This window comes from Dicentrarchus labrax, unplaced genomic scaffold, assembly GCF_905237075.1.
Source record: "Dicentrarchus labrax unplaced genomic scaffold, dlabrax2021, whole genome shotgun sequence".
Taxonomy (NCBI): Eukaryota; Metazoa; Chordata; class Actinopteri; family Moronidae; genus Dicentrarchus; species Dicentrarchus labrax.
Window position 1 is genome coordinate 12,910,426 of NW_026136723.1, and position 26,925 is coordinate 12,937,350.

General features: G+C 41.9%; 5 protein-coding genes across 8 annotated transcripts in view; all 5 read left to right on the forward strand.

The window, feature by feature from the left end:
• Nucleotides 1-842: 842 nt before the first annotated feature.
• LOC127357378 (homeobox protein Hox-A10) lies at nucleotides 843-7,490 on the forward strand. Its single transcript, XM_051389548.1, has 3 exons — nucleotides 843-1,092; nucleotides 4,376-5,383; nucleotides 6,498-7,490. Exons 2-3 carry the CDS (start codon nucleotides 4,519-4,521, stop codon nucleotides 6,770-6,772), a joined length of 1,140 nt encoding a protein of 379 aa, XP_051245508.1. The 5' UTR covers nucleotides 843-1,092; nucleotides 4,376-4,518; the 3' UTR covers nucleotides 6,773-7,490.
• Nucleotides 7,491-8,195: 705 nt separating this feature from the next.
• On the forward strand, nucleotides 8,196-13,249 carry hoxa9a (homeobox A9a). Its single transcript, XM_051389554.1, has 2 exons — nucleotides 8,196-11,771; nucleotides 12,173-13,249. The coding sequence occupies exons 1-2, from the start codon at nucleotides 11,219-11,221 to the stop codon at nucleotides 12,412-12,414; spliced, it is 795 nt and encodes a 264-aa protein (XP_051245514.1). The 5' UTR covers nucleotides 8,196-11,218; the 3' UTR covers nucleotides 12,415-13,249.
• Nucleotides 13,250-16,127: 2,878 nt separating this feature from the next.
• Nucleotides 16,128-19,173, forward strand: LOC127357387 (homeobox protein Hox-A7). Its single transcript, XM_051389556.1, has 2 exons — nucleotides 16,128-16,811; nucleotides 17,748-19,173. Exons 1-2 carry the CDS (start codon nucleotides 16,445-16,447, stop codon nucleotides 18,062-18,064), a joined length of 684 nt encoding a protein of 227 aa, XP_051245516.1. The 5' UTR covers nucleotides 16,128-16,444; the 3' UTR covers nucleotides 18,065-19,173.
• A 534-nt stretch (nucleotides 19,174-19,707) lies between these two features.
• Nucleotides 19,708-26,925, forward strand: part of hoxa3a (homeobox A3a) — a 31,424-nt gene continuing 24,206 nt past the window's right edge. For 2 of the 4 annotated variants that reach the window (XM_051389543.1, XM_051389545.1), the window contains exon 1: nucleotides 19,708-20,080. The gene's annotated coding sequence lies outside the window, so the exon portion shown is untranslated. Of the gene's footprint in view, nucleotides 20,081-26,559; nucleotides 26,656-26,688 lie in introns of those variants that run through there. The other 2 variants (XM_051389539.1, XM_051389542.1) reach the window with 2 other exon arrangements.
• Nucleotides 22,323-26,002, forward strand: hoxa5a (homeobox A5a). The gene is made up of 2 exons (XM_051389553.1): nucleotides 22,323-24,145; nucleotides 24,800-26,002. Exons 1-2 carry the CDS (start codon nucleotides 23,551-23,553, stop codon nucleotides 25,048-25,050), a joined length of 846 nt encoding a protein of 281 aa, XP_051245513.1. The 5' UTR covers nucleotides 22,323-23,550; the 3' UTR covers nucleotides 25,051-26,002.

Genomic DNA, 26,925 nt, shown 5'->3' on the forward strand with positions numbered 1-26,925 from the left:
TTTTTATGTTTAGTATTTTTTTAAAAAAAAGAAAAAAGTTAATATAGTAACACATTAAACAATAAAGCTGCCCAATCTTGTTAAATGGTAACATATCATTTTAAATCTTTATTTATGGGTTTTAAAAGATCAAGTATAGAAAAATATAAACTAAAAAGTGCTCTCTGATTGTGTTTTGCTGTTGTGTTTTGCAATTATTTTAAACCACGTATCTCAGAATTTTTAGCCATTCCAGATATTTTACAACTCTTGCATTCCATCTGAGAAAATCATTGTTATTGAACCAATGTGGATCGCTTATAGGTCCACCTTTATCTATATCCATAACATTTATTGTTGCCAAACATTCAGCATTTCAGCACGCACACTTTGTTTTGAACTCGTTTTCTCACTATCTCACTATCTCTCTCTCTCTCTCTCTCTCTCTCTCTCTCTCTCTCTCTCTCTCTCTCTCTCTCTCTCTGTAGTCTGTGTGTGCAAGATGTCATTTCGCAGATTGGCTTTGGAAACACTGTTCCAACAGCAGTCTCCTTTGGCGAGGGTCGCCATATTTGCTGTTGTTATCACTGTGTTTATGGGAGCTAGCCGCAGCGCATTGGCGTTCATATATGACAGTCAAAAGGGCCATAAACGCGGGGAGAGAGGCTGAAGTTTATGGTTGCCTCTCTCTGCCATAGTCCGGCCTTGCCTTGCGCATCCTTTACTGCGCGCTGGAATTCCGTCCCTAATTACGGGACATCCTCCCTGTTGCCGCAGCAACGCGGCCATAAAAGCTGTCTGAGAGTCTGGGGCATTTGTACAATTGGAGTGCAGTGCAATAAACCGTCTGAGACCCAAGGTTATTAACTGTGTTACCAAGGAGGCGAGAGCAACGACAGGGAGAGGACGGATAGGAAAAGCCTCTGCTTGCTCGCTGTATCGACTTCATTTGAGAGGCTTTTCCCCCTCGTGTGGTTTATCCACCTCGATTCAGTTTAGTGGCGACCGGCTGCACTCAGGATTAGACTCTCCTCTGCCACCGGGCGGCGCTATTGGGACCAATGTCATGGCCGTGGATCTTTTCGTCTCCAAGCCCACCTCGAATGCACGCAGGTAAAAGTAGTTGTCAACACAGCCTGGAGCTTGAATAGTTTGCAAGAATAAACCTTCTGTATTGCCCAGCCCTTAGATTCTTCTCTTGCATGCGAGGCCTGCTTGTTCTGAGATAGGAGTCGCTTTGAGTTTAGTTTCCACATTTTCTCTCTGGTGCTCACTGGGCCGTGCGGTAGAGAAAGTCTTCCTGGGGGCCCTAATAAGGCAACACATCTGTGCCAAGCCTTCATGCTGCATGTGCTATTCATTTTGCTGAGCTTGAGGTTTTTAATGGTTGAAGTATAGCACGGCCGACTTGTACCTGGAGAGATCTGCAACCCCGTCCAGTCTAACCACAAATGTTTTGGATTTGGAGAAAGTCTGCCTTAATCATTTTTTTAAAAAATGGATACAGTTAGTATTATCTTAACAATGCATCACTAAGCAGTTGGTGCTGGACGCAAAGCAAATGATTTCATTTTTCAGGTTTTTCTCATGCTAATGCGGCTCATCTTAAACCACAGCAGCTGCCTTGTATGCTCATTCTTCCTCTTCTTTCTCTTCAAAGAAGTCCACTAACGAAATGTGACGTCCTTCCAAACCACACCATTCTCTGTACGTGCCAAGTGCACAAAAGCTCTGATTATAAAAAAAGTAGATTTGATTGTGATAGGGCAGCACTCGCGTCTCCCCTTCCTTCCTGTCATAGACACTAGATCTGCACCATCAGGCTATCAGTGTCAGTCCAAGTGGCGAGTGGCTATTCTGGACCTTAATGCGTGCGGACCGAGTCTCCTTCTCCTTTGTCTCTCGTGAAAAATAAATGCTTCCGCTGGATGTAATAAAACGCCGCATTATTGTTCATAACTGCACTCGGGACGAACATGATACGACTCAAACGGCCTCTTCGGCCACGATTATATGGGCCGGATCAAAGCCAGTGGTCAGAGTAAACTGTTTTGAGGATATAATAGCCGGGCAGCTGTGAAAATGAAGATTTAATAGCTACAATTAATAACTGTAACACGAAGATATCGATAGGCACCCGTGCCAGTACAACACCGTGAAGTGTGTAGGCCAAAACAATTTAATACCGTGCACACATAATTAATTGATGTATTTAGTTTCCTTACTGGCTCATATGTCCCATCAGGAACAGGCCGCTGTGGGGACGAGTACACAAGCTTTGGACCTAATGCTGTTAGTTTGTCTGTAAGTGGTAGGTTAATATTGTAGTGAATTATTTTATGTTTTTTGGGGGAATGTGGTATACAGCCGTAAGTGCTCGACGCACGGCCCCTGTAACTGTCCCGCACTGCAGAAAATGCTCTTTACTTCCTGTATTTCCCTAATATATCACTTTGCTTTTAAAATAGACTATTGCACTATATTCATATACACATAAATAACCTTCAGCCAACTTCCAGTCATTTAAGTCCTCTAAAATATGTTCGTTTTGAGTAGGAGGGAGTGACAAATGTCCACCGTCGACGCGCTAAAAATCTAAGCCAGTGTACATAAATGAGCTGTCAATGACAGGAGCGCTTGAAAACCTAAATGGGCTCAATTTATGAATTTCTCCCAAATTTCCTCATTGTAGTACAACAGGCTGCAAACCAACCCGGGGGGCTAGCGGCCACCTGGGCCTGGTAATGGCAAAGCTGGCCGAGATTAACTTCAACCTGGGGAGAGCAATAGAGTGCACATGGCCAAGGACACTACGAGATGGAAGGAGAGTTTTATTGTGGCCCTTATTGCCCCAAATTGGACCGACAGGATGACTTGTATGTGCAACCTTTACGTCTGCTCTCCTGTAGCACATTGTGCCTGTTCTCTCACGACACCGTGATCAATACCTTGGCAGTTTAACAAATTAGAATTTATTTTTTTATGATGAGCACAGTTTTTTATTTTTGTATTATTTGGTGTTTATAAGAAAAACAGATAAATATGGCGGTACAAAAATATATTTTTGTGGTTCCAGGCTTTGAACGAAAGCACATGCAGGTTGAGCCTTTTTTGTGTGTTGTGCGTACTAGTCCGGTGCAGATGAACTCATTTCCACGTCCTAAATTAGTGGAAAAAAAAACAGTAATACAACATTATTAATATAAATTCTAATTTCAAATAGTCCAATGAAAAATAGTTTCATGTTTTCATTTGAAATGTGAAATGATATGCACATAAGTTGTATATATCACTGAGAGAATACCAGTGCTTAGTAGACTCTAATAAAGGAAATTACTGTATCCCTAACATATCTTAGAATTTATTAACTAAAGGGTGCAGTAATTCGTCAAATACTGAGCCATTTATTTGTTGTAGAAACGCTTTTATACTGTAACTTTTATTGGTTTTAATTACTGGTGACAGGGACTTGGGTCGCCGCTGTTTTACACACGGTCATAGCTTTGCTATTCTTAATGAATTTTACATAATTCAATATTAGTCCAAAGCCATAGGTTAAACAAGATTGTGTTTGATGTAAAACAGTAATCTTAGGAGTGCAGCAGGACAGTTCATAGAGGTAAACTTGATAACTTAACTACTTCAAAGAGGTTCCCTGCGGAAAAATAAATAAACGAAAATAAAAAAAGAAAGAAAGAAAGAAAGAAAGAAAAGAAAAAAGTACACAGTTGTATGTTTGATATTTCTCACTCTTTCTCTAGGCAACATTAGTCTTAACACCTTTGCTTTTAGTGCGGAAGAGTTCAGACTGTCTTGAGGCTAAAAGGATGCACCATATAAAACGGATTCTTGCCAAGTCATTTCGCCAAAGGCGAATTCTCCCTATAGTTAAAAACATTTTATTACCACCAAGCCCCATGGTTTTGTTATCGTATCTCTTTTTGGTGGGTTTCGGCAGCTATGTACTTTTAAACTTGATTTTCCACTTTAGGGCCATATCTCATTCATTTAGTAGCATTTTTAGTGTTTGTAACGAAAGGGATTTTTTTTCGCCTCCACGACTCTCACTTAAGCCGTATCCGTTTTTGATTTTATAAATCTGATTCTTCTGTCTGTGTTGCACCCACTGTTGAGCTTTGTGGTAAAATTTGATTTGCATTTAGGGGAGGGGGGAATCAGTGCTTCAGGCATCATTTGGTGGTTTGTACAGTTGGAAAGTGATTTCAAAGCGTACTTAAGGAATCCATGAATGGGAATTTGCTTTTTTTTTATTAAATATGTATTTTTGAAACTTTGCATCGTTGGACCTCGCCCCTTCTGCGGGGGTAATGGTGGTGCATTAAGGCGAGGTGAGGGAACACGCTGATTACTGTGCTGTCTCCTTTCTCTGCCTCAGCTCCATGATAGATATCGCTCCGGCTGCGACGTAGCCGCGGAGTGGGAGGGACTGCCCATCTTCCAGCATTTCCATTGGTTTTACAGTCCGCACGGTGGAGAGGGGGGTGCCTCTAATCATATCCAGCATGTTTTGCACAAGAAATGTCAGCCAGAAAGGGCTATCTTCTCCCCTCGCCAAAATACACCACAATAATGTCATGTTCGGACACCCCGTCAGGAAATGCGTTTTTAGTGGATTCTCTGATCAGTGGTCGCACCGAGAGCGGCGGAGGTCACTACACTGGGAGCGCGGTGTGCGTGCCCCATAGCACCGCTACAGAAGTGCCTTACGGACTACACAACTATGGATACTTCCCAGGTATGGGTAAGCGGAACGAAGTGGGTCCCCAGAACATGGTGTCCGCCTCAGGCGCGTACATGTCCAGCATGGAGATGTGGATGGACGCGCAGAGGTCATGTCGAATGGACCAAGAGCACCCAGTGGGTCCCCAGGTCGCGCCCTGTTCGTTCCCGCAGAACATTAAGGAAGAGAGCACTTACTGCCTGTATGAGCAGCCGAAGTGCCCTAAAGCCTCCACCGCCGAAGATCTTACATATTCGAGGTTAACGACAACCGGCCTGGGCTCGAGTTCTTGTACAGTTACCGATGGCGGCGGCGGCGGGGGCTCAGTGCCTGTGCCGGGCTACTTCCGCTTGTCTCAGACGCACGCACATTCTCATAAACTTTACAACACCAACGGCCCCCAGCCGAACCCTTCCCATTCTCATTTTGGCCTACACCCCACTGCTCCTGCTCGCTTCCACACGCCACCAACCTCGACTTCTACTCCAGCCACGGCGCAGGAAGGGAGGAACACCGAGGAGCCCGTGACTTCGGGAAACGCAGACCTGCAGCCTCACGCTGCTCCGGGGACCGAGGAGGCACGCGAGTCCTCGGATGCAGAAGTCTCTTCAGCCGACGAGACGGAAGAACATGACAAAGAGAGACCAGCAAAAGCCACTAAAGGTATTCACCGTTCCTCATAGGTGTGGTCCTGCACTCCTGTTTTGTTTGCATGCAGCGCAGGTAGAGTGAGTTCTTTTTTTTTTTTGTTAATGACACCTGCCAAGTTTCATTTAGCTGGTTAGACTGCAGTAACAAGTCAAGGCACGGGCACGGAATTCTTACATTAACATGTTGTCTCTAAGTCTAATGATGCTAGTTTTTTGTTGTATATATGCATTAAAGTGATGTTCATGTGCATGAATTCGCCCGTAAAATGTAAAAATCAGTCAGGGATTATGGCAAAGCTAGATTTGGTTTAATTCACCAGTTTTACGCTAATATATTAAATTATATAAGTTATATTTATATTCTATATTTAAACATACAATATACATTTTGAACACCTATGGCCTCAGTCAGTATTTACTTTATGCGCTGCGTAAAATGTACTAGTACATAGGCCATGTTTTGGCCTTTATATTTTTTCTGTGCCATAATGTCTTCATATTCATTCACACAAAAACTGTTTCCGTTTCCCTAAACTGTTTGTGTACAATGTTACCGGCATTCGTGTTTATGCATATGTCATGTTTTCTAACTATTACTAACTCTGGTGACTGTCACAAAGAAGCCATACTTTACGCATAACACACACACACACACACACACACACACACACACACACACACACACACACACACACACACACACACACAGACACGTTACTGTAATGTGTGTATAACACAACCACAAACATACTAGATACAACTAGATAGTGTCTCTCTGTTTCTCTCTCTCTCTCTCTCTCTCTCTCTCTCTCTCTCTCTCTCTCTCTCTCTCTCTCTCCACACACACACACACACACACACACACTCACCCTCTCTCTCTCTCTCTCTCTCTCTCTCTCTCTCACACACACACACACACACACACACACAGACACACACACACACACACACACACACACACACACACACACACACACACACACACACACACACACACACACACACACACACACACACACACACACACACACACACACACACACACACACACACACACACACACGCGTAAACAAACACACACCCTCATGTTGCTGTGCGTAAAACCATGTATCTGCCATTTTCTTTAGGAGACACAAAAAGTGAAAACACGGCCAACTGGCTGACAGCAAAAAGCGGTCGCAAGAAACGCTGTCCATACACCAAACATCAGACACTGGAGCTGGAGAAGGAGTTCCTCTTCAACATGTACCTGACCCGAGAGCGCCGCCTAGAGATCAGTAAAAGCGTCCACCTGACGGACAGACAGGTTAAAATCTGGTTCCAGAACCGCAGGATGAAACTGAAGAAAATGACGCGGGAAAACAGGATCCGGGAGCTCACCTCCAACTACGGATTTTCATGATGAACGAGGTGATCACATTGAAATAGAAGAAATTTTGGCGAAATCAAAGACGCCCTATCTTCCTCACCACTTTGTCCACATAATGACTTATTTCACTGTGGGGTATAACTTTCTTTTATTTCCAGACTAAGCTTTAAAGTCAATGCATCGTCCTCTGTGAGCTACTGAGAAAATAAAAGGAAAAAAATAGAATGTTATTGGCTCTATTTGATTGTTTTCTGATGTCGTGTTTCTGTATTGTCGACCTGTTTCTGTCACTTCTGTCGTATGGTTGGATAGTGTCAGTGGAGTTAAATTAACACAGTTTCAAAAAACACATTGTGTCCTGGAAGGTGGCTTCAATTGTCCAATTATCCCCCCCACCACTAGCAAATAATCTTTTTTTTACAAATTTATTCAAACAAATATGAATTTACTTTATTTTAATTGGAACTGCATGGTTTAAAGATTTTCTTTTAGCAATTTTAACCCACCGTGGAATATAATGCCCATATATCACCAGGGGAAGAATAATTCACCTATGACCATTAGATGTAGTCTACCATGATATAGGCCTCTTCTATGTATGAGCTAAATGTATAAATTGAATCTTTATTCACATTGAGGACGTTTACGCGAAAACGGTGCGCAAAGTGAAGGAGGAATGTTTTTATTGTATATTTCTGTGTACATATGACATTGTGTTTTTGTGTAATGCTTAATAAATTATCAGCTCGCATTGTGGAGTAGCTGCTTGTATTTTTGTACTGTGGGTTTACACATACATATATTTTTTAATCAGTGTGTATTATACAGACGCAGAAAAAAAGGCATTGTTTGAAATTCAAAATCCAAAATAATATGGGTTGCCCTTCTGCAGGTTCACTAGTTTTTTGTGAACCACCTAAGAAATGTTTCTAGAGGCTATTGTAATGGCGGTCGGAAATAATTAAGATATTAGGCTATAAGCCGTCTAGCTGCATGCCCAGCCGGCTATTGTAGAGTTTTATGACTGGCTGGTATATGAGGTTTCTCCCTCTCCTCTAAGAGCAGCTTCAGTCGTGGGAGAGCCTTTCAGACGGAGAGGAGGCCCGGCACTCAGCTACAAATCTTAACTGTACAGATACACTGTGGATAAAACGTTACCTTCTGCTTTATACTGGGAATACTGGGATTAACATTTCCAGGATCCGGTAAGTCCATTTATCAATGTGCATTTGTCCATTTTGCGCCTTGTTGCAGGGGCTTCACTATAGTTTGTACAATACAGTTGTACTTTCTCAATACAGACGATTTGTTGGACACTTGATGACTGGACCGGCGACCAGGGTGCATTATGAATTGGCTGATTGTGTTTCACTCGAGGCCCGGATCGACTGTCGTGTGGTTTAGGTAGTTTCATGTTGTTGGGGTCCATTTCTAACTCTGCAACATGAAACTGTCTTAATTGCCCCAGTTACACACATCGACACCAAAAGGAAAGCAAATCAGTGACATAAAGATGGTGGGATTTGATGAAATTGGTGGAGTGGTGTTTTGGAAGCATGTTGTAAACCTCCCTGGTTCATATATCGGGGAAGGGGGTGACTGGCTGTTGTGTATATTCCTAACCTGTCTCCTGTAATGTTTTCTTTAGGCTTCTCCGCTTGTTTTTTCGGCGTTAAAATAAGCCCGAGCGAGCATGTGTGCTGAATTTAAACACAATCAAAGCTGAGCTGCAGTATATGCGTCGTGGACTTGGGATTAAGGGTAAAGCTGCGAGTGTTTTCCGTGAGTAGTAGTGACGCAGACACGCCAGACAAGGCCTCGGTTACGACCACTGCAGTGGAGGGGAAGGGGAAGGTGAATGGGGCAACAGCGACCTCCGTGGGCAATGAGACCGGATGCTTCCGCTGCGCAATAGTGGCTCAGACAAAAGGAGGGGAAGGGCTTTATGGCGATATTTAGATCCGCCAGACAGGCTGTTATCTGCAGAGGCAAAAGAAGTGAATAGCCCCTGCGGTAAACTGGGTGAAAAAACACCCTGATTTAGGTTTACAGCCTGAGAGCCATTGGCATAGTGGCGTCTTTTCCTGCTCTGGAGGTGTTTGTCTATTCTAACTTTTAGTGCACAAATAGGCGCACAGCCACTCCATTTCCCCCTCCCATGCTTGTTTGATGTCTGTTGGCCAAATAATGTGCAAGTACCAGTGAGGTGATAGCTTGGAACTACAATGCACATTATGGACAGCTTGTGCCTTTTTTCCTGTGCTCCTCTTCTAAGTGCAAGAGTAACAGCAGAGTGGAAAGAATTCCTGCGTGTTGAATTGCCTGTGGCCTTGTGGGGTGTTGGCCAAGCTTTCCGTTTATTTGCTGGTAATAAATAAAACACGGCGTAATGTGCGAGAACTCAAGGTTGCTGCTTTGTGGACGTTCTCTGCAATGTGGGCTTAGATGTTGGATATTATGGACGATGATACGCACACAGCCACCACGTTTAGTAAAAATCACCTTGAGTTTAAGTCTCTGGTGTATTTCTGTTATATACGCAAATTCTCAGTATACGGTGAATACTATTGTGTTACAGCAATATATTTACAAAATGGTATTGTATTAAATTGAAGCTTCAACAAATACAAAGTTATCATTAATTAAATTACTTTAATCTTCACACCTCTAGCGGGCTATTTTCTGAATGTTTATTAATTAATTAATTTAATTTCTTTGTTTAATTGTATAATCTCAATCTTCACTACATATATTTCAAATTCAATATTTAAAGTGTGCTTTCGTGTCTCGGTGTTCTCCACTGCTCGCACCATTTATTTTTTAAAAGGAGGAAACCACAAACACCACATTACGCATATTTTTAGCTCTATTTAAGTGTAACGTTACACCGAGGCCCTGGCTGCTAGCAGGCATTAGAGTTAATTTGTTGATGGCGGTGATGATAGCAACATATAGAGGCCCATACAAGTGATAACGGCGGTGTAAATAATAAACGGCAGGTTAAGCAAGAAACCTGCAATCCGCCATCAGTATGTTATTTGGAAAATATTTAATAAATATTCGGCTACCGTGGTTCAGTTCAGCAGGTTAATAACAAATCTTTAACCACATTTATTTAATTTTCTTTGCTCGTTTTAATGGACCTAATTCTATATTTTAATTTCAATTTTTGTGCCCATTTTGTAACACACCTAGTACTTTATATTTCATAACGTGAAGTCATATGCTATCTAGGAATTGTTATTGTTATTTTATTTGTTACATAGACCAGTGGTTTTACACAGTAATTATAGTCAAACCAACAATAGTCTGAAACTGCAACTAACAAGGCAAATTTGGGAATAAAATAGTCCTGCTTCTTTTCTCTTTTTGTTAATCTGATTGAATGTTGAAATTTTCAAAATAAAAATACTCCTTCCATTTAAAGTAATATTTTCATGTTTATTGATTTCTTTTTCAACTCTCAAATATGTACTACATAGTACTGCATCATCGTAGTTAAAACTGTGCAGATGTTGAAATGTCGATTGTAGGGATATAGCTCCAATATACAGGGACGTGAAACGTCCATGTCTAAATCACAAAAAGTGGTTAATGTAGAAAAATAAGACCAAAAAAGCATTATGCTTATAATCAGTATGCGTATATGTTTTATATTTTTTAGATGAGCAACTATCTTGTGTGGCTAAATGTTAAACTGAAAATAACAATTTTAGCCTAATATAAGATACAACCCGCATGTATTTTGGTGTATTTGTCAGTTTGGTTTGTAAAATATGTTTAAAAATTGAAGCTGAAAAACAGGGAAATATACACACATTGGAAGATGTCTGACACAGCCGAAAAGGAGCAAAATAAAAAATGAAAAAAGTAATTTCTAGTTGTAATTTGATGTTTCTGCATGTTTCAGCTGTGTGCTGCTAAGTTTCTTTAATACAGTGCTGGTTAAAATGTGTTTTGGTGAGCAGCAATGGTAGGGTGCTTACGTGTCCTATAAAGTACCTCGTAAAATAAGGTTTCCAAAAACATATTGTATCGTTTTGGATAACCAAGAAGTGATTTTAACAGCAGTGGTAGGGTAACACACAGTAAAATCACATTTTATTCAGTCATTCATATTTTCTGTCTCACAGATAACAGATCTAACTAATATCTTGATAATTCTTAGCTTTAAAACTAGAAGTTGTTATAGGAGAGCGGGTGAGTATTTAATGACCAAAGGGATTGATTTATCCTTTATTGTTCAGCCTTTATGATCACGTGTGTCTGCTACCCAATAGCATGGCAGCCTGACTCCCCATTACTAGCCCACTGTAGTTCTCTGTGGGGCCAAGTTGCTACTTGATTTCTCCACATTGTTATTTTGCGAGGCTGGGTTTACTGCGTGTGTATGTGTGTGTGGTGTGTGTGTGTGCGCGTTTTACTTTTGCATGTATCTGTTGTATGACTGCGTACATGTGAACGCATAATTTCTCTGCCATGTCGACATCCGGAACACTGACTAGTTACTACGTCGATTCCCTCATTCTGCCCGAGAGCGAGGAGCTCTCTGTGCCGAGATACCCCTCCGGTCCTGGGCTCCAGCACGCTAGACAGTCCGCCTCCATAGGCGACCACAGTGAGCTTGGGACCTGCACCTTCCCGTCCAAACCTCCTGTATTCGGGCCGTCGTGGAGCCACGTTCCTGCCCAGTTCCCAGGCACCGTCTCCTCTGTGTATCATCACCACTATGGGCATCCCCAAGGCCCGGTCGGTGCAGATACAGATGGCCGCTATCAGTCGTGGCTGCTGGAGCCCATGTCCGGTTCCCTACCCATGGCCGGATTACCGACGACCCATCACTACGGAATCAAACCGGAGGGTCTGGGGACGCGAGCTGACGGCGCGCTGCCCGGCTCCCACACGGCGCTGCTGCTCTCTGATTACGCCAACGGGACCGTGGCCACGGCGTCACCGGTGGAAAAGGACACACTGTCCGGCCAGGCAGGAGACGTGAGCGGGGAAGCTGAAGAGAAACCGGGCCTTGATCCAAGTAAGTCGCTGCAGAGTCCGTTATGTTTATAGCCTACTATTTATACCGCATAAAGCTGCGAGGATTGGGGTGCGTGATGGGGGTGCGCGTCTGAACAGATGCCATTCTGAACGTGCCATTTCCTTATGGGGACTGTTAATGGCCCAGCTCCCATTGCTATATTAGATAACCTTTTGCAGCTTTTAAAGTGAACGTGAGCACAGAGAGGAAAAGGGGGAGTTGTGTTTGGGTGCGTACATGTGCAGCCATTTTCTCTTCAGAATAAGGGGGGGTTTGTTTTTGTCTCTTTTTTTCTTTTTTTGGTCTGAGCCAGATTATGAGTGATGTTTGCTTTCACATTTGGTCACTCGGTACCGGGCCCCTCACACCAGTGTCGCCCCTTCCCCTCCCGCTCTTTCCAGATAACCCAGTGTCCAACTGGCTCCACGCGAGTGCCACGAGAAAAAAGCGCTGTCCGTACACCAAGCACCAGATCCTGGAGCTGGAGAAAGAGTTCCTCTTTAACACCTACCTGACCAGGGACCGTAGGTACGAGGTTGCGAGGCTGTTAAACCTCACCGAGAGACAGGTTAAAATCTGGTTCCAGAACCGCAGGATGAAGATGAAGAAGTTTAATAAAGACGGCGCACCGAAAGACGAGTGACTGAACCGTAGATATACAGTATTTAGGCTGTTAGCGAGCTTTGTGTGTGAAAGCTCTTAACTCTGCTGGACCTTGTTTTTAAACTTCATTGTCTTATTGTTCTATATAACAGAAGCTGTTAGGCTTATTTGTCTTGTAAAGAAAAGCATGTTGGGCTTCAGTTTGATGCGACTACCTTTATATTGCACAATTTTAACAGTGCCCACTCGTTTTTGTATTTGTTCTTTTCTCATGTTTATTTTAAATAATACCTCGTTCTGTGTATTAGTTGGCCTGGTCCCTGTGCTTGTTTGTGTATGGATGTTTCTAGCTGTGTGTGTTCTGGTTTGTAGCTATATTTGTTGTCGTATAGTTTGTAAAATGTATTAATTTTATTGTTGTTTCTCCCTTACTGCTAGAACAATGACTGATGACCATGAGTTTGAGTCTAACATTGGAACCGTAGAAAAACAGACTGATTTTTGAACATTTTGATGTAGGCGCATAAACCTCAGAAACCTCTTGAAAATGCTAAAATCCTAAATTAAAAGATGTTATAGAAGTTATATTACATGACACGATTGACTACCTATGTCTTTCAACTACCTACAATAACCTATTTTTTCCATGGCGGATTATAGTAGATTTGCTTGCATTAGATGCTGAACTATGAATTTCAGGGAGTAACATTTTGAAAGTACATAATGTTTGTTAGTGAGAGAAAATTAAATAAAACACTGTAGCTACTTATTGAATACCTCACGGTCTGCCGACCGTCTGACTTTTGGTTCACAAATGTAATTTGTACTTTATTTATTAAATAAAACAAATTATATCTGCGAATGCAGGCACGTTACTTTCTTATTTCATTTTGGCCTCACATTGAAATTAATTTTGTTTAAGAAAAATAAATATTATGTTAATTTGTTGCTTCACAAAAAGTCTTTATTGGCAAAAAGGTTAAATTTCAACACACGCACACGAAAATACATTAAGAAAAATCCAAAGATATTTGGATACTTGAGCCTAGTCCACATTAACAATTTTTTTACATATTTTTTTTTATAAATATCAAGCATTTTAATCTGCAGAGTGCACACTCTCACACACATGCACTCATTTACATACACACACACACACACACACACTCTCTCTCTCTCTCTCTCTCTCTCTCTCTCTCTCACACACACACACACACACACACACACACACACACACACACACACACACACACACACACACACCAATTAAAACGCACACACCTATAGGTGAATATCTGTGTGTGTGTTTCTGGACTGGGGACAGAGCTGCGTCTTGGCAGAGGATGTTGTTAGCTGTATACAGCCATAAAAGACAATTACCGCTATAACCTTTTATGGGGTGCAAAGCGCTGCGAGGCGAGAGGACACAAAACAAAAAAAGACATCGAGGGCTTCGACAGCTGAAGCCCAAAATAATGTAACCGACGTGTTTCTGTTCAGCTGGGATATGACAAGGCCGCTCAGCCTAAAGCTCCTTCATTAGCGCCACATGTCCACATAACCAATTTACAACAAGATATTTTGTAAATAAATATTGTGAAATATATAAGAATTTTGGATTTTAAAACGCAACGTGACCTCAAATAGCTTATCAAAACGATTTTAGAGAAGGACTCTAGTCGTAAAATATGGCCTCTGCGTTTTCAAGTTTCTGTATGTTGGAGAAAATATTTCGCGCAAAGACAGAAAATACGCAGCGAAATCTAATGTGTGCTAGGTGCAAAGCTGCTGAGTCAGATGACAAATCAGGGCCTGGCATGGTTCTGCCACACACACCAGGTCATTTAGTTCTCATTAAGGGCTGCACAGAAACGGACACATTATTGTAGTTAGAAGGTAGGTCGGACTTTAGTCCAACTGGAGCGCTGTTGTGACGCGTTAGGGGACGCAGATGGACACAAACTTCAAAGGCTCGACCAGAGACAGTGCAATAAAACGCCTGGTCTGCTATACTGTCTGGCATTCCAGTTTTAATGGTTTTATGGCCGTCCAGACACAATTAGGCCGTTTCCAGAATGGCACCCATTTGTTTTTTCTTCTCTTTCTGTGAGACTGCGCTCTGGACAAAAGGCCGAGCGGAAATGATCAGCTTTATTGGATTCTCCCCGACGGGGACGCACAGGACTCACGGTCATTTGGAGCGATCCTTTGTTTCTACCTGGGAACCTTCCGCCCTCTGCTCCTTTGCTGGGCCCGTCCTAAAGGAGAAGGAGCAATAAAGCCAGCAGATAGTTTCAAACACAGTGGCAGGCCTATAGATGGTGTGTTTGTTTTTGTTTTTTTCAAAATACATCTGGAATGGTCTGTTAAAAGACATCAGAGTTTGCTTGAAATCGCAATCGAAGAAACGTAACGTTACCTTTGAGCGCCATTTCTCTTACTTTTAGCTTGTATTTTATCCGGCATTGCAGCAGGAAGACAAAACGCCTGCGCACTGCTGCCTCCCCACCCTGCAGTCCCGGCATGTCACCAGAGGGTGGCGACACTGTTTCACAACATCAACCTAACACTCCTCCCTAATGAACCTGCGCTGGGGAACAAACTCTAGTAACATTTTAAGAGTCCAGCAAAATAATTTCACACCTTTTTACAGTCTCAGTGCAGAAGCTGCTTCTCTAGCCTGCGGCTTTGCGGGGAAAGATGAAACAGGCAGCTCTCAGTGACTGCTGGGTTACTGCTGGGTTACTGCTTTCACCCTCAGACATCGCTCTCTGTTCAGTATTTGTCCTTCTAGGGTGTTTTTATATGACTTTATCGATGCAAATCATTTAAAACATTCTTTGATAGCAGAGTTATTAAGGCTATCATGAAATATGAACAGTGTCTTCTTATTGCATTTACGAATGTAGATTATGTAGATAATTTAATGTTAACCTGTAACTTTCCAGCGGAAAGTTTCAATACACCAAACACAATCAGCGGATTGAGCTGCACCAATATAATCAATCGTTTTCCATATTCACAAATAATTTAACGAATTAAGGGTTTATTTATATCATTTTTAAAATTCTTATTCTTATTATAATTCTCAATGTTATTCTTATTGTCATTATTATTATTAGTAGTAGTATTCTTCTTCTTATTATTATTATTATTAGTAATAATAATAGTAATATTAATAAATTATGTAATTCCGACCATTCGCTATGTTTTATCGTATTGTGTTTTTTGTCGGCATGCTATCTTTATTGCTAGATTATTTAGGTAACATTGTAATGCAGTAAAAACAATTTTTGGAGGATGAATTACGAGATGGTTATTATTATTATTATTATTATTAGTAGTAGTAGTAGTAGTAGTATTATCTAGTAGTATTATCAAAAAGGCCTTTTATTTATCTTCCTGCCAAATTCTCACCTCATAAATCCAGTGTTACAGAATTCTGTATTTCAATACACGTTGATTATTTATGATGTTATATCTTGTTATGTGTTTTTGTGTTATGACACTAGACTGTATATAAGTATTGATTTTTAAAGCAAGAGAAATCAACAAAAACATTTTCTGTTAGAATATTTTTTTTTTAGTGATGATAATCGCTAATTAGTTAATTATTATCTATTGTAGCCTATTGTTGAGTGAATGTAGATTATCATTATAACCTACAGGCCTAAAGGTTAAAGACATTCCACGAAGATATATTCAATTTTACAAAAATAAAACTTCTAGATAGATTATTATTTGTAAAGCAGTAGTAAAATAAGTGATATAAAACAGTGACTTTAAATTACGTAAATTACCTCTCGATCACTGGGATTGTCTGAGTTTCTCTCGTGTGTGTTTATGTGTGTGAAGTGTTAATCCCACTCTGCAGTCCTGCGCCATAATGAAATACATGTCTGCTTGCTGATTGGATGAGAGCGGCCAGGCCCGAGTCACATGGGTGAGTTCTTTGGTCCAGAGTAAAAATGGGGTTTGGTGTAAATCTAGGGTGTATTGCTGTCATATATCACACTACCTCGTAAAAACGACACTGAGGATTCTGGGCCAACAAATCAGAGAGAAAAAATATGAGTTCTTATTATGTGGACGGTCTTCTTAGCAAATATACGGCGGGTAGTTCACTCTTTCCAAACGTGGAGCGGGCGTCTTGCAGCATTGGACCCAGTGGAGGGGACTATGGCTCGGCTCGGACTGCTGCGGCCATCGCGTTTGCACCGTCCCTGTCTGGAGTTTACAGCGTCAGTGATGCAGTGTACCAGAGCCGCCCAGTGTTTACCTCGGGCTATGGCCAGGGGCAGGACGCTCACACACTGCACTGCAGCCTGTTCGACCAGAGCCGCCTGTTCACCGACAGCTGCTGCCATCCGGAGCCGGGACCCCTCACCTCGCCGCCGGACAAACAATACCGGATGTACCCCTGGATGAGAGCGTCAGGTATGTGCTGATATTGTCTCTTATGCGCTATTTCAAAGCCCCTCGGGTCGATGCTTTTACAAAACATTGGGATACTTACATTGGCCGTTAGCGGTTCAATTAATTTTGTGAAGCCATTGGCGTTGCATGGAAAGAATCGTAAAACTTTTATTGCGCAACTAATGAGTTCTGCAGCCATAAATTCATTTGGCCAGCGCTCCTGTGTGTTCAGTACGCAGAGACCTTGCCGCTGGGGGTTTTCTCTGCACTCCTATTACTCTTACAGCCTCCTCTCCCCTTTGTGGTTGTAAAAAAGACCGGCCTGTTGTGTAAATCAGTTCTCTTGCACTCTACAGCTCCTTTCTAATTGGGTCTGCACTGCAGAGGCTCTGGTATTTTCTGAAACTCGTTCGCACACATTGCTGGATCGATATGCAGCAGTATTGTCTATTACATAAAGAAGTCAAAGGGATTTAGAATACAAGCATTTAGAAACATTGGTATTTGTTATTATTTTGAAAGAGAATGTGTCTAATTACTTATTGCCCCTTCGGTGAGCAGAATATCGCTGGCTTTTAATTGGAAAGGCATGCAGAGTATCAAAGGAGGAATGAGCCAAACACCCCAGCAGGACTACTTCAAATACACACAGAGAACTTAAAAAAAACTACTTTCACCAAGAGATTTGATTGTGGGATGTGTGTGCGTGCATGTGTGCATGTGTGCGTGGGTGGGTGGGTAGGGGGTAATGTAGAAATATGAGCTATAATTAATTGCGCAATCACAAAATAAATGAATGAGTCTCACGCTGATTCCAACTACAAGTTTTTATTATCAGCACCGGTTTGAACACCATCAATTAATGCTTCATCTAGTATCATATTTCAGACATGCAAGTGGGAAAAAAAATGCATTTTCAGCAAATTATATAGAGCTAGTGCATCTTCTCTTCCACAGATCCAACCCGAAAGCGGGGGCGGCAGACCTACTCCCGGTACCAGACCCTGGAGCTTGAGAAGGAGTTCCACTTCAACCGGTACCTGACCCGCAGGAGGAGGATCGAGATAGCCCACGCCCTCTGCCTCTCAGAAAGACAGATCAAAATTTGGTTTCAGAACCGCAGGATGAAGTGGAAGAAAGACCACAAGGAGGAACCGGTGTCGACCCCCTCCGGAGAAAAGGACGGTGATATCCAGCCGGTGTCAGAGGCCGAAGAGTCCAAAGCTGGTGACACCCGGAACGCCGGTTTGGCGTCAGAAACGGCTGAAAAGTAACGAAAGAGACGGGCAGGAGCATTACATGAAAGAAACGCACTGTTAAGTGTTAGGGATATACCTGAGATGTTACTCACACACCATTCATGCACTAAGAGCTTTGTAGGCTGAATAAGTGAATGACAGCTGAAGGCAATTATGTAACAAGCATTTAACAGCTGTAGGCTGTAGGTCTGTATTTCATATTTAAACCTAAAAAGCATAAAAAGGCTCCGCATGAAACAGCGATATAACTACCTATCCAAACTATATTTTTATATATGCAATATAACATGTCATTTAACCTGACTGAACTACTGAATCAACATTCCTGAACGAAAAACTACCTAAAATGTACCTGCTAATATTAAAAAACTGACACAAGGAATTCAACGCAAGTTGAAATTGACGGTAAATTGATAATCTACCTAACGGAATACATTTTCTCCACAGACGGTTGTATTTTCTAAAGGAAATAAATACAGCAGTCTGCGTAAATGTGCCTTATTTGGAATAAAGGCTAATTAAAAGTGAATGTTTTGTTAGTTAAATGCTTTTAACTGTGATTTAGGTGCTTCTATAGATTTCAATAATTGTGCCACTGTGTTTTTATTTTATTTTATTATCACTGCTTATTACTTAGAATGTTAATATGCCTGTTTTCGATACTTATTTACCCTATATACATCCCAGGATTAAGAAAAAATATTTGTTTAGTTTCGGATGAACTTATGTAACCTACCTCAGATTCCCAGAAAGTCGATTTGCTTATAATATTGTAAACAGGAATACTCCAACGTAAATGTTTTGAAGTCTTAGCCGTGTACTGTGAGAATTTTCTTTTAGACAGATTTTCAGGCTCAAAATGTCATACGTGTTTTTAAATGCCAGCGATAAATGCATGCCCTTTTATTTAGACAGCATTTACATTTCCGTTTTTTAATGTAAAATGAGTAAGGTATTGTAATCCAGCAAGTGCAAATACTGTGATATATTTAGGTTTAGTGCCCACGGTTTCAATGTGAATTATAAGTAATATGTGAACAAATCTTAAAGAGTCTTAAATCTCTGGGAATGTCTCATATCTGTAAATGAAAATATATAAATTGAATAAAATAGCTTTTACCTGACTATTTGCTTCCATTCAATATTTTGCCAACTTAATATTGTGCAACCACCGCAATCATAATAATAATCACAACAATTACGCGCCGGTTTAATAATATGTTCCACCAATTGCCGTCCACTGTGGTCTATATCAGGTTGCCATGTAATGAAACAAGTTGCAGTCTATTATGAGGGTTAGGTAAACACTAGAGTTGGGGAATGTGAACTATGAGGATGCGAGATGGGGCAGGCTGCAGATGAAGGAAAATTACTGTTGAACTCTGCATTCCCTCTTCCCTCTGTAAGATGGCGCCTGACGGTGACCTGCCAGCCCCCCTCCCCTCGCCCCCCCCCACCCCCCCATTCCCTTCTCCGTCTCTTCAACCCCCCCCTTTCTCCCATCTCTCCCTCCAGCGCTGGGTCATAAATCCGTTGTTGTTTATGAAAATTTACAACATGGCAATACAACTTTACGACCCGGCTCGTCATCCTATTGGCCCCAGCTTGTCACGTGACAGGGAGCCGTGAACATGAACTTTTTATATATAATTTCCAATAGCGGAATAGAGCAGCCTTTCATTTAACGGTCTCGGGCTTCCACGCGGATGTTTTCACCAGCGACCTTCTACATTTTTACATCGCAAGCGCACATCTCCCTTATTTATTTTTAATTTTTAAATGTTCTCTCGGTCGGGCAGAGGCTCAAAGCGCAGGGGCTTTATTACAGACGTGAGTGGATGATTTTGGGTGTCGGTGTCGCTGACATGTTTTGGCAAGATGAGGGGAAGGAGCCCCGGTGCGTCACTGACCCCCGGGAGCCCCAGCTTCCGTCCGGGGACTCAGCTGGATACTTCCCTCGGTCACTGGCCGTCTGCACCTGCCAACTCCCTCCCCTCACCTCTCCTGTTTACAAGCAGAGACCTCCACAAGGTAAGACAGCTGAAACTTGCATGTTTGCTCTTTTTGTCAGTTTGCAATGGCAAACAACTTAAGCAAATAATAACCTTTTTTTGTGTTTGTTTAAATATCGCGCCTCATTTGTCTTTTGTTTAAAAATCCAGTTGTTTCAATCCTGTGGAAGAGATGGTTTCATGTTACAGTTTGTTTAGTCATGATTTTATTGACAGTTGCTACGTGGTAAATCAATCTGAGTTAGATAACATTTAGCACTGGTTTGGCTTCGTGTCTTGGTCTTCCTGTTGTTTTTTTGTATGCTGTCGAGACCTTATTTGTTTGTTGTTGGATTTGAATGGGGATGGGCTTTTCGCCTGAAAAATCCATTGGGTGGATGGTGGCCAGAAGAGGTTCTCTTTGACGCCCTCCTGTGGATAAACTGGGGTGTTGCAGCTCTGCCTGTTTTGCTGCAAATGAACATCAGCCAAGTCGACCTCTATTTCTACATGTGTGTCCATTCATAATGCTTCGAGGTTTCATACATGTAGGCCCTGACTCACTGTACATTGAATTGATAATTGGGATAGTTTTCAGTGAAGAAATCAAGACTGTTTTACCGACTTCAATTGACACACAGGAATGTCCCTGTCGATGGAATTTATAAATGTGAAATATTTCTGCTCTCTGTTTGCACATCGATGTTGTTCACGGTGTTCCTTAACATGCACTCAGTTCGAGCTTAACTGTATTGTGACACTGCAGTGATTTGTTTATTGCTTTTAATTATTTGTCAGTCGGGCAACCAAATACTGAAGATTAGAAATGGAAAGCACAGACAGGTTTCTTTTACCAAGATATCAATCGTGCAGAAGTGCATGTGGTTAAATGCATCAGATATAATGTTCATTTTCAATTTTCATTCTGCATGTAACATTTGCTCTTTCCGGGTTTTTTCTCTTTGCAAAATAGTTTCACATCAATGTGCCGTGGAAAAACCCCGTCGCTGTCTTCATATGTTTCATATGCTCTGCTCATCGTAGTCCAAAAAACGACATAACTGTCCTAAATGTGACCACTGAGAGTAGTTTACAGTCGCGCGTAATGATATTTAAGCAGAAAATAAATTAAGATAATACAAAAAGGTATTTGTATCCTCCGAGTGCTGGTGTGTGAGAGCGCCTGCAGAGTGCACTGCCCTCCTGTTTTCCTGCCCCCTCGCTCCCAGGCCGACATGTTTGACACTAGTGCGCACTCACTTCTTTCCTCTCCTTTCTTTTGGTCCTTATTTAGTTCATGGGTGTGTCCCTGGCTCGACTCGGGCAAATAATTTTCGTGGGAACTTTGTTGCCATTGGCCAGCCATAAATCAGCTGTTGGAGCATGACTGTTTAGCCAACACACACACACACACACACACACACACACACACACACACACACACACACACACACACACACACACACACACACACACACACACACACACACACACAGACACAGACACACACACACACACACACACACACACACACACTCCGTCTAAGTCTTCCCTTATAGTGGGCCCACTGGATGTGGGAGCCCGGTATTCACCCTTCCTCATATCGTGCCTTCTGGGCACACATACCTGAGACAGAATAAATAATCAATATCTCACTGTTTTTTGTCAGTAACACATGATTGGGCTTGTGCTGTGCAAAGGGGCTGTTATGGGGAAATAGCAAGCATGTTGGGGGAAAGCAGAGGACAAGTCGCTGCCTTCGAGAGACGAAGGTGCCATAAAAATTCCACAAGGAGAAAACCAAACGGAGAGCGCCTGACGAGGCGTAATGCCTCTATTTAGGCTTCGTGCCTTTGTGCTGATCTTCCCGTATTTGTATTCCTTCCCAGAATGAACATAGACAATGGTAGATTTACACGTTAACATGAGAGCATTGGTCAGGTTACAAAAAAAGAGAGAGTGCGTCAGGTTTTTTTTTTTAAACGTAAGCAACGATTTCTCTAAAAGTAAAAAGGTTAAACCACTTTAAAAAAAATTATAATCAATCATATTTACTTTATGCCCGTGCTGCATCACAATTTATCGATTAGACAGATTGTTTTAAAACTCCAACTTTAATATCACGTAGAATAGCCCATATTTTTATTTATTTCTCTAACAGAAGGAACAGAAAATCATAGGACGCTCTTTGTAGGCTAATGTTAAAAACGAATAGCCTATCACAATGCAAAAACTAAAAACAGGAATTATTATTTTTACATTAAACATTTTAAATATATAAGCTTCATTTTATCCATTAATCGTTTCCAATGTTTCCCTTTTCAATAATTTCTAATTTCGCATTTTTGCTTCTTTTTTTGTTGCTTTATTTAGCCTAAATTGCAGAGTGACTGTACAGAACTCCACACTGTAGCTGCTTCTAGAAAAAAGATTTTGTGTTGTTCTCGATCTCGTGTTGATATCTAACGAACATAAAAAACAAATAAAGCTGCATTTGATAAGATATTGACTGTTTAAAAGTCAATATGGACGATGATTCCCCTTTAAACGAGTGCGTAATAAAGTCGGGTTACATGCAAAAAGCTTGTAATATCATCTGATGGCTTCTTGTTTGGAATCGTTAAATTTGAGTAAATAGACAGTAACGCGTATTAACGTGCCTTCATATATTGCCTATATTTAAAGCTATTAATTATTCGGTGTGGCATAAAGGACAATCATTTAAATGGCATGCCTCTGTCATAATTCTGGACAATGTAATGTTTGGTTTTTATCTTTCCACCAAAACATTTATTCATTAGTCTTTTCCCACATGAGTGGTTGTTCACTTGTTTTATGATTATACGGAAAAAAGCCCTGTTTTGAATGGGCTTTTATTCTATTAAGTGCGCAGACTATTTGCACTCATCGCCTATCATAACATGCACAACAGATTCTGATCGAATTATTTCTGTACACTATCCTCGCAGAGATTGCACTCTCAGCATGTCACTTGTTGTATTGTTTAGGAGCCCGTTGGTTTTTGCCGCAATGGTCGTTAACCTCTGAATGACCCCGTGTGGAGCCCACGCCTCACAAAGCGCCGCAGACAGGCAGTGCAACAGTTGAGCCAGAGGATGGCGCACCACGACAATTCAAAACACCCGAGCCCTGGCTCTGAGTTTGCCCTAGCCACGAGCGCATGGAGGCGCGCACCCTTCACATCCCACCCAGTATTTCCTCTGTGCACGAGTTTACCTCTGGAGGTCACCAAGCAGGATTTACGACTGGTCAACAAAAGCACGTGATTCTCCGCCGTACCCCATATTTGGGTGCCTACGTAAGAGAGAATCAAGTCCATGTCCCACTCATTTCCATAATTCATCATAAATTGTGCAAGGGTGCTATAGGACGCGCTAAACCATAAGAGCCACAAATCAAGCACACAGGTTTATGCTATTTTACCTCTAAAAACAATTAAAAAAAACAACAACAATACCTACAACGAGCAAACGGTGGAATTGTCAACAAATGAGCTCCTATTTTGTGAACTCATTCTGCGGTCGCTATCCCAATGGCGCGGACTTCCAGTTACATAATTATGGAGACCATAGTACGGCAAACGACCAATACAGAGACTCAACAGCCATGCATTCCAGCAGGTACGGCTATGGCTACAACGGGATGGACCTAACAGTCGGGCGGGCCGGTACCGAACACTTTGTGGGCAACGAGCGGACGCAGGGCTACTCCCCGAGTCACTCAGCGGCGACAACACCCTCCGTGGAGCCGGTCAGGTACACCCAGTCCGCCAACAGCACCGGGACATCGTCTCTATCGCCACCACCTGACCCACTACCGTGCTCCTCGGTCGCCAGCTCGTCCCCGGTCACCGAGACTCAATCTCAACACCGAGCCGTGAAAAACTCTATAACGACCCCGTGCTCAACCCCGTGCTCGAGCTCGAACGGAGGCACGCTGCTGCTCAACCGGGACTGTGTGTCCAAAGCTTCCCCCCTCGAGGAAGAGAAGCCTGCGGGAAGCGCACCGACAACTCCTCAAAATGTCAGCGACTCAACACAGCCTCAGATATATCCGTGGATGAGGAAACTGCATATAAATCATGGTAAACTTCTTTTCTTTGTAATGATCTTGTATTGATTTAAGAGACCTTGCGCTGTGTTATTGTTTAGTAAAGGTGCGATCATGTTTATAGCTCATTCAGTGACTTTTGAACTATCAGAAAAACTGGTCAAATTTGCACTACATGGTATATATTGTTAAAAAAAAACACCCAAAACATATTTACTCTTTAAAGGAGCATGTGGCGCCATATGCGCCTCTCACCTGTTAGGTGCTTTTCAGTACTGTCAGACATAGACCAGGTACGGGATGATTTAATAACATAACATAAGAGTTTAAGGTTAGTTAAAATGGTATTACATATATACAGGATATATGCGTTTGTTTGTTTATTATACTGTAGTTTTATGGTAAGACAGCCCACATTTACATCATTTTACCATGTTAATTCCTCTCCGCAACATGCAATGGAAAAGGTGTGTGTCTCATTTTGTTACATGTTGTTTTTAATGATTTTGGGTTCTTTTTAAGCAGCATTTAGAACTTTCTCGTCTACCAACTTTAACGCCATTCCTACCTACAGAAACTATAAAGGCAATATAAAAGAAATGCAAGAAATGTAGTCCAAAAAGTTTTTGCACAGATGTTTTTAACATCTACTGTATCTCATGTGTTTCCACTCTCTTTTTTGTACAAGATTTGGCAGGACCTGAAGGGAAGAGAGCGAGGACTGCATACACCCGCTATCAGACCCTGGAGCTTGAGAAGGAGTTCCACTTCAACCGTTACCTGACCCGCAGGCGGAGGATCGAGATAGCCCATGCCCTCTGCCTCTCAGAGAGACAGATCAAAATCTGGTTTCAGAACCGCAGGATGAAGTGGAAGAAGGACAACAAGCTGAAGAGCATGAACATGGCGGCTGCAGGCGGGGGAGGCTACAGGCCCTGATATTCACTCCTCTCTACCCCTGATAGCGAGCACTATGAAAATAAAACCAAGATTGTCATATCAACTTCTCCTATTTCAAAAAAGCGCAGAGACTTTGTTAACGGGCTGTGTGCGGGACAAGGGGACACCCCACATACGCCCAGTGTATGTCCAACAACCGTCCCATTATATTCCTTATTAATATTATTTCCTTTTTATTTCCACCGTGGTAATGCTTCTGTGAGTAAAAATGCATTATGTACAGTTCTGTCTAGATTTAGAGGAAAAAGAAACACATGAAAATAAATGTTTGTTTAAATTATTTCTTGTTCAGACGGAAAAAAATAAATAAAAACGTCAAAGCTTGAAATTGCTACCTACCGCAAATAAATCCAGTAAAAGTTGTGTGATGCACTCAGAACAATAACAGCCTATTAAATAGAGGGTTGGGGTCGAGCTGCCTTTGTGTTTAGCCTTCGTTTTCTATGTATGTACTGTATATGTATGTATTTATTTGTTTGATGTATTGTACCAACTTGTCAGATAACTTGCTTCCAAAAGTAGAGCCAGCAGAGTATGTAAAGCCTTGTGTGGTTATTGTGTGCGTTGTGAACACATGTATGGACAGCGCTGCCGACTGCCTTGTATCTTTTTTGTTTGTTTGTTTGGGTTTTTATTTTATTTTATTTTATTTGCAGGAGCTGCTGTTTGCGTTGTTCACCTGGGCGCAACATCTTCTTAAAAATGTGTTGTTTTTTTGGTCTTTGTTTCCCTATAGCTGTTTTTATGTGGAGGGTCCCACAGTAAATTCCATTGCCTATGTGTATAACTCCATCGTGATTAGCTTTTTGTAAATGTTTTTCAAAGACTGGAAGTCAAGAATATACTATAATAATAATAATGATGATGATGATGATGATGATGATGATGATGGCCATTATAATAAACTTTCTACTGGAACGGCAACATTACAGTGAGTGTACATTTTTGTGAAATATTTAGGATTCATTTGCGCTGTTGCTGCTGCTTGGAAGAGAAGAGTTTGCTGTTTGGTCTAAAATCTTTAAGTCACTTGTATGAGCTGTCCAAAAAATGTCAAAGGTTCCTCAAGTCAAATCTCCTTGAATTCAACAGGTCCGCTTGAATGAAAGCTTCATGTTTTACTCACCTTGCTGTGGAGCTGGGGGGCTTTTGGGGGTCCTTGGCTACTGACGGGCTCCAGGAGCCGGGCGTCCCCTTGCGCACAGACTCCTGGGCTATTCCCGGAGAATCAGCTCGACTTTTCAAGCTGTAAACTTTATTAGGGCCGATTCTGGCTCTCTGACATTTGGGTGCTAAATGAATGGGGGGTTTTGTCTATGAATTAGATCGTAAAAATCATCCGGAGCGCGGCCAGATAGGCTCACTGGCCATAAACGGTCACGTGGTAGCCATTAAAGTAAGTTTTATGGTTTTGGGGAGTTGACAGTATATTGCACATAACATATAATCGCACTGACGGCGAGGCTTCGTCTGACTCTCTCTTTGCAGGCTGTAAGTGTTACTTGACCGGTACAGACCGTCTCTGTTGCTCAGTCTGCCTCAGTATGGACCGGACGCTCTCCAGGATGAGGACCGCGTCTCTGGGTAAGTTTCTGCAGACTATCCGGTAGCCCGAGAACAGCCAGCCTGTGTTAAACAGTCTTATTATTGTATTCGCTCCCTCTATCTGTCCCTATTAGACCATTACACTAATTTGTCAGTTGTGCAGTGCTGAATACTGGTCTCGGCAGATGTTGCGCAGGGTTGGGTCCGGCTCATGGCTATTTAATTGCTTCCTTCCCCGTGTAACTTGTTTCCCTCCATCTGTGGTGTAACTCATAATCCATTTTTACATGTTGGATAATTATCTCTGTG

Coding starts and splice junctions, on each gene's coding strand:
- LOC127357378 (XM_051389548.1), top strand. CDS start 4,519: ATGTCAGCCAGAAAGGGCTATCTTCTCCCCTCGCCAAAATACACCACA. Junction 5,384..6,497: donor ACCAGCAAAAGCCACTAAAG/GTATTCACCGTT, acceptor CATTTTCTTTAG/GAGACACAAAAAGTGAAAAC.
- hoxa9a (XM_051389554.1), top strand. CDS start 11,219: ATGTCGACATCCGGAACACTGACTAGTTACTACGTCGATTCCCTCATT. Junction 11,772..12,172: donor GAAACCGGGCCTTGATCCAA/GTAAGTCGCTGC, acceptor CGCTCTTTCCAG/ATAACCCAGTGTCCAACTGG.
- LOC127357387 (XM_051389556.1), top strand. CDS start 16,445: ATGAGTTCTTATTATGTGGACGGTCTTCTTAGCAAATATACGGCGGGT. Junction 16,812..17,747: donor CCCCTGGATGAGAGCGTCAG/GTATGTGCTGAT, acceptor TCTCTTCCACAG/ATCCAACCCGAAAGCGGGGG.
- hoxa5a (XM_051389553.1), top strand. CDS start 23,551: ATGAGCTCCTATTTTGTGAACTCATTCTGCGGTCGCTATCCCAATGGC. Junction 24,146..24,799: donor GAAACTGCATATAAATCATG/GTAAACTTCTTT, acceptor TTTTTGTACAAG/ATTTGGCAGGACCTGAAGGG.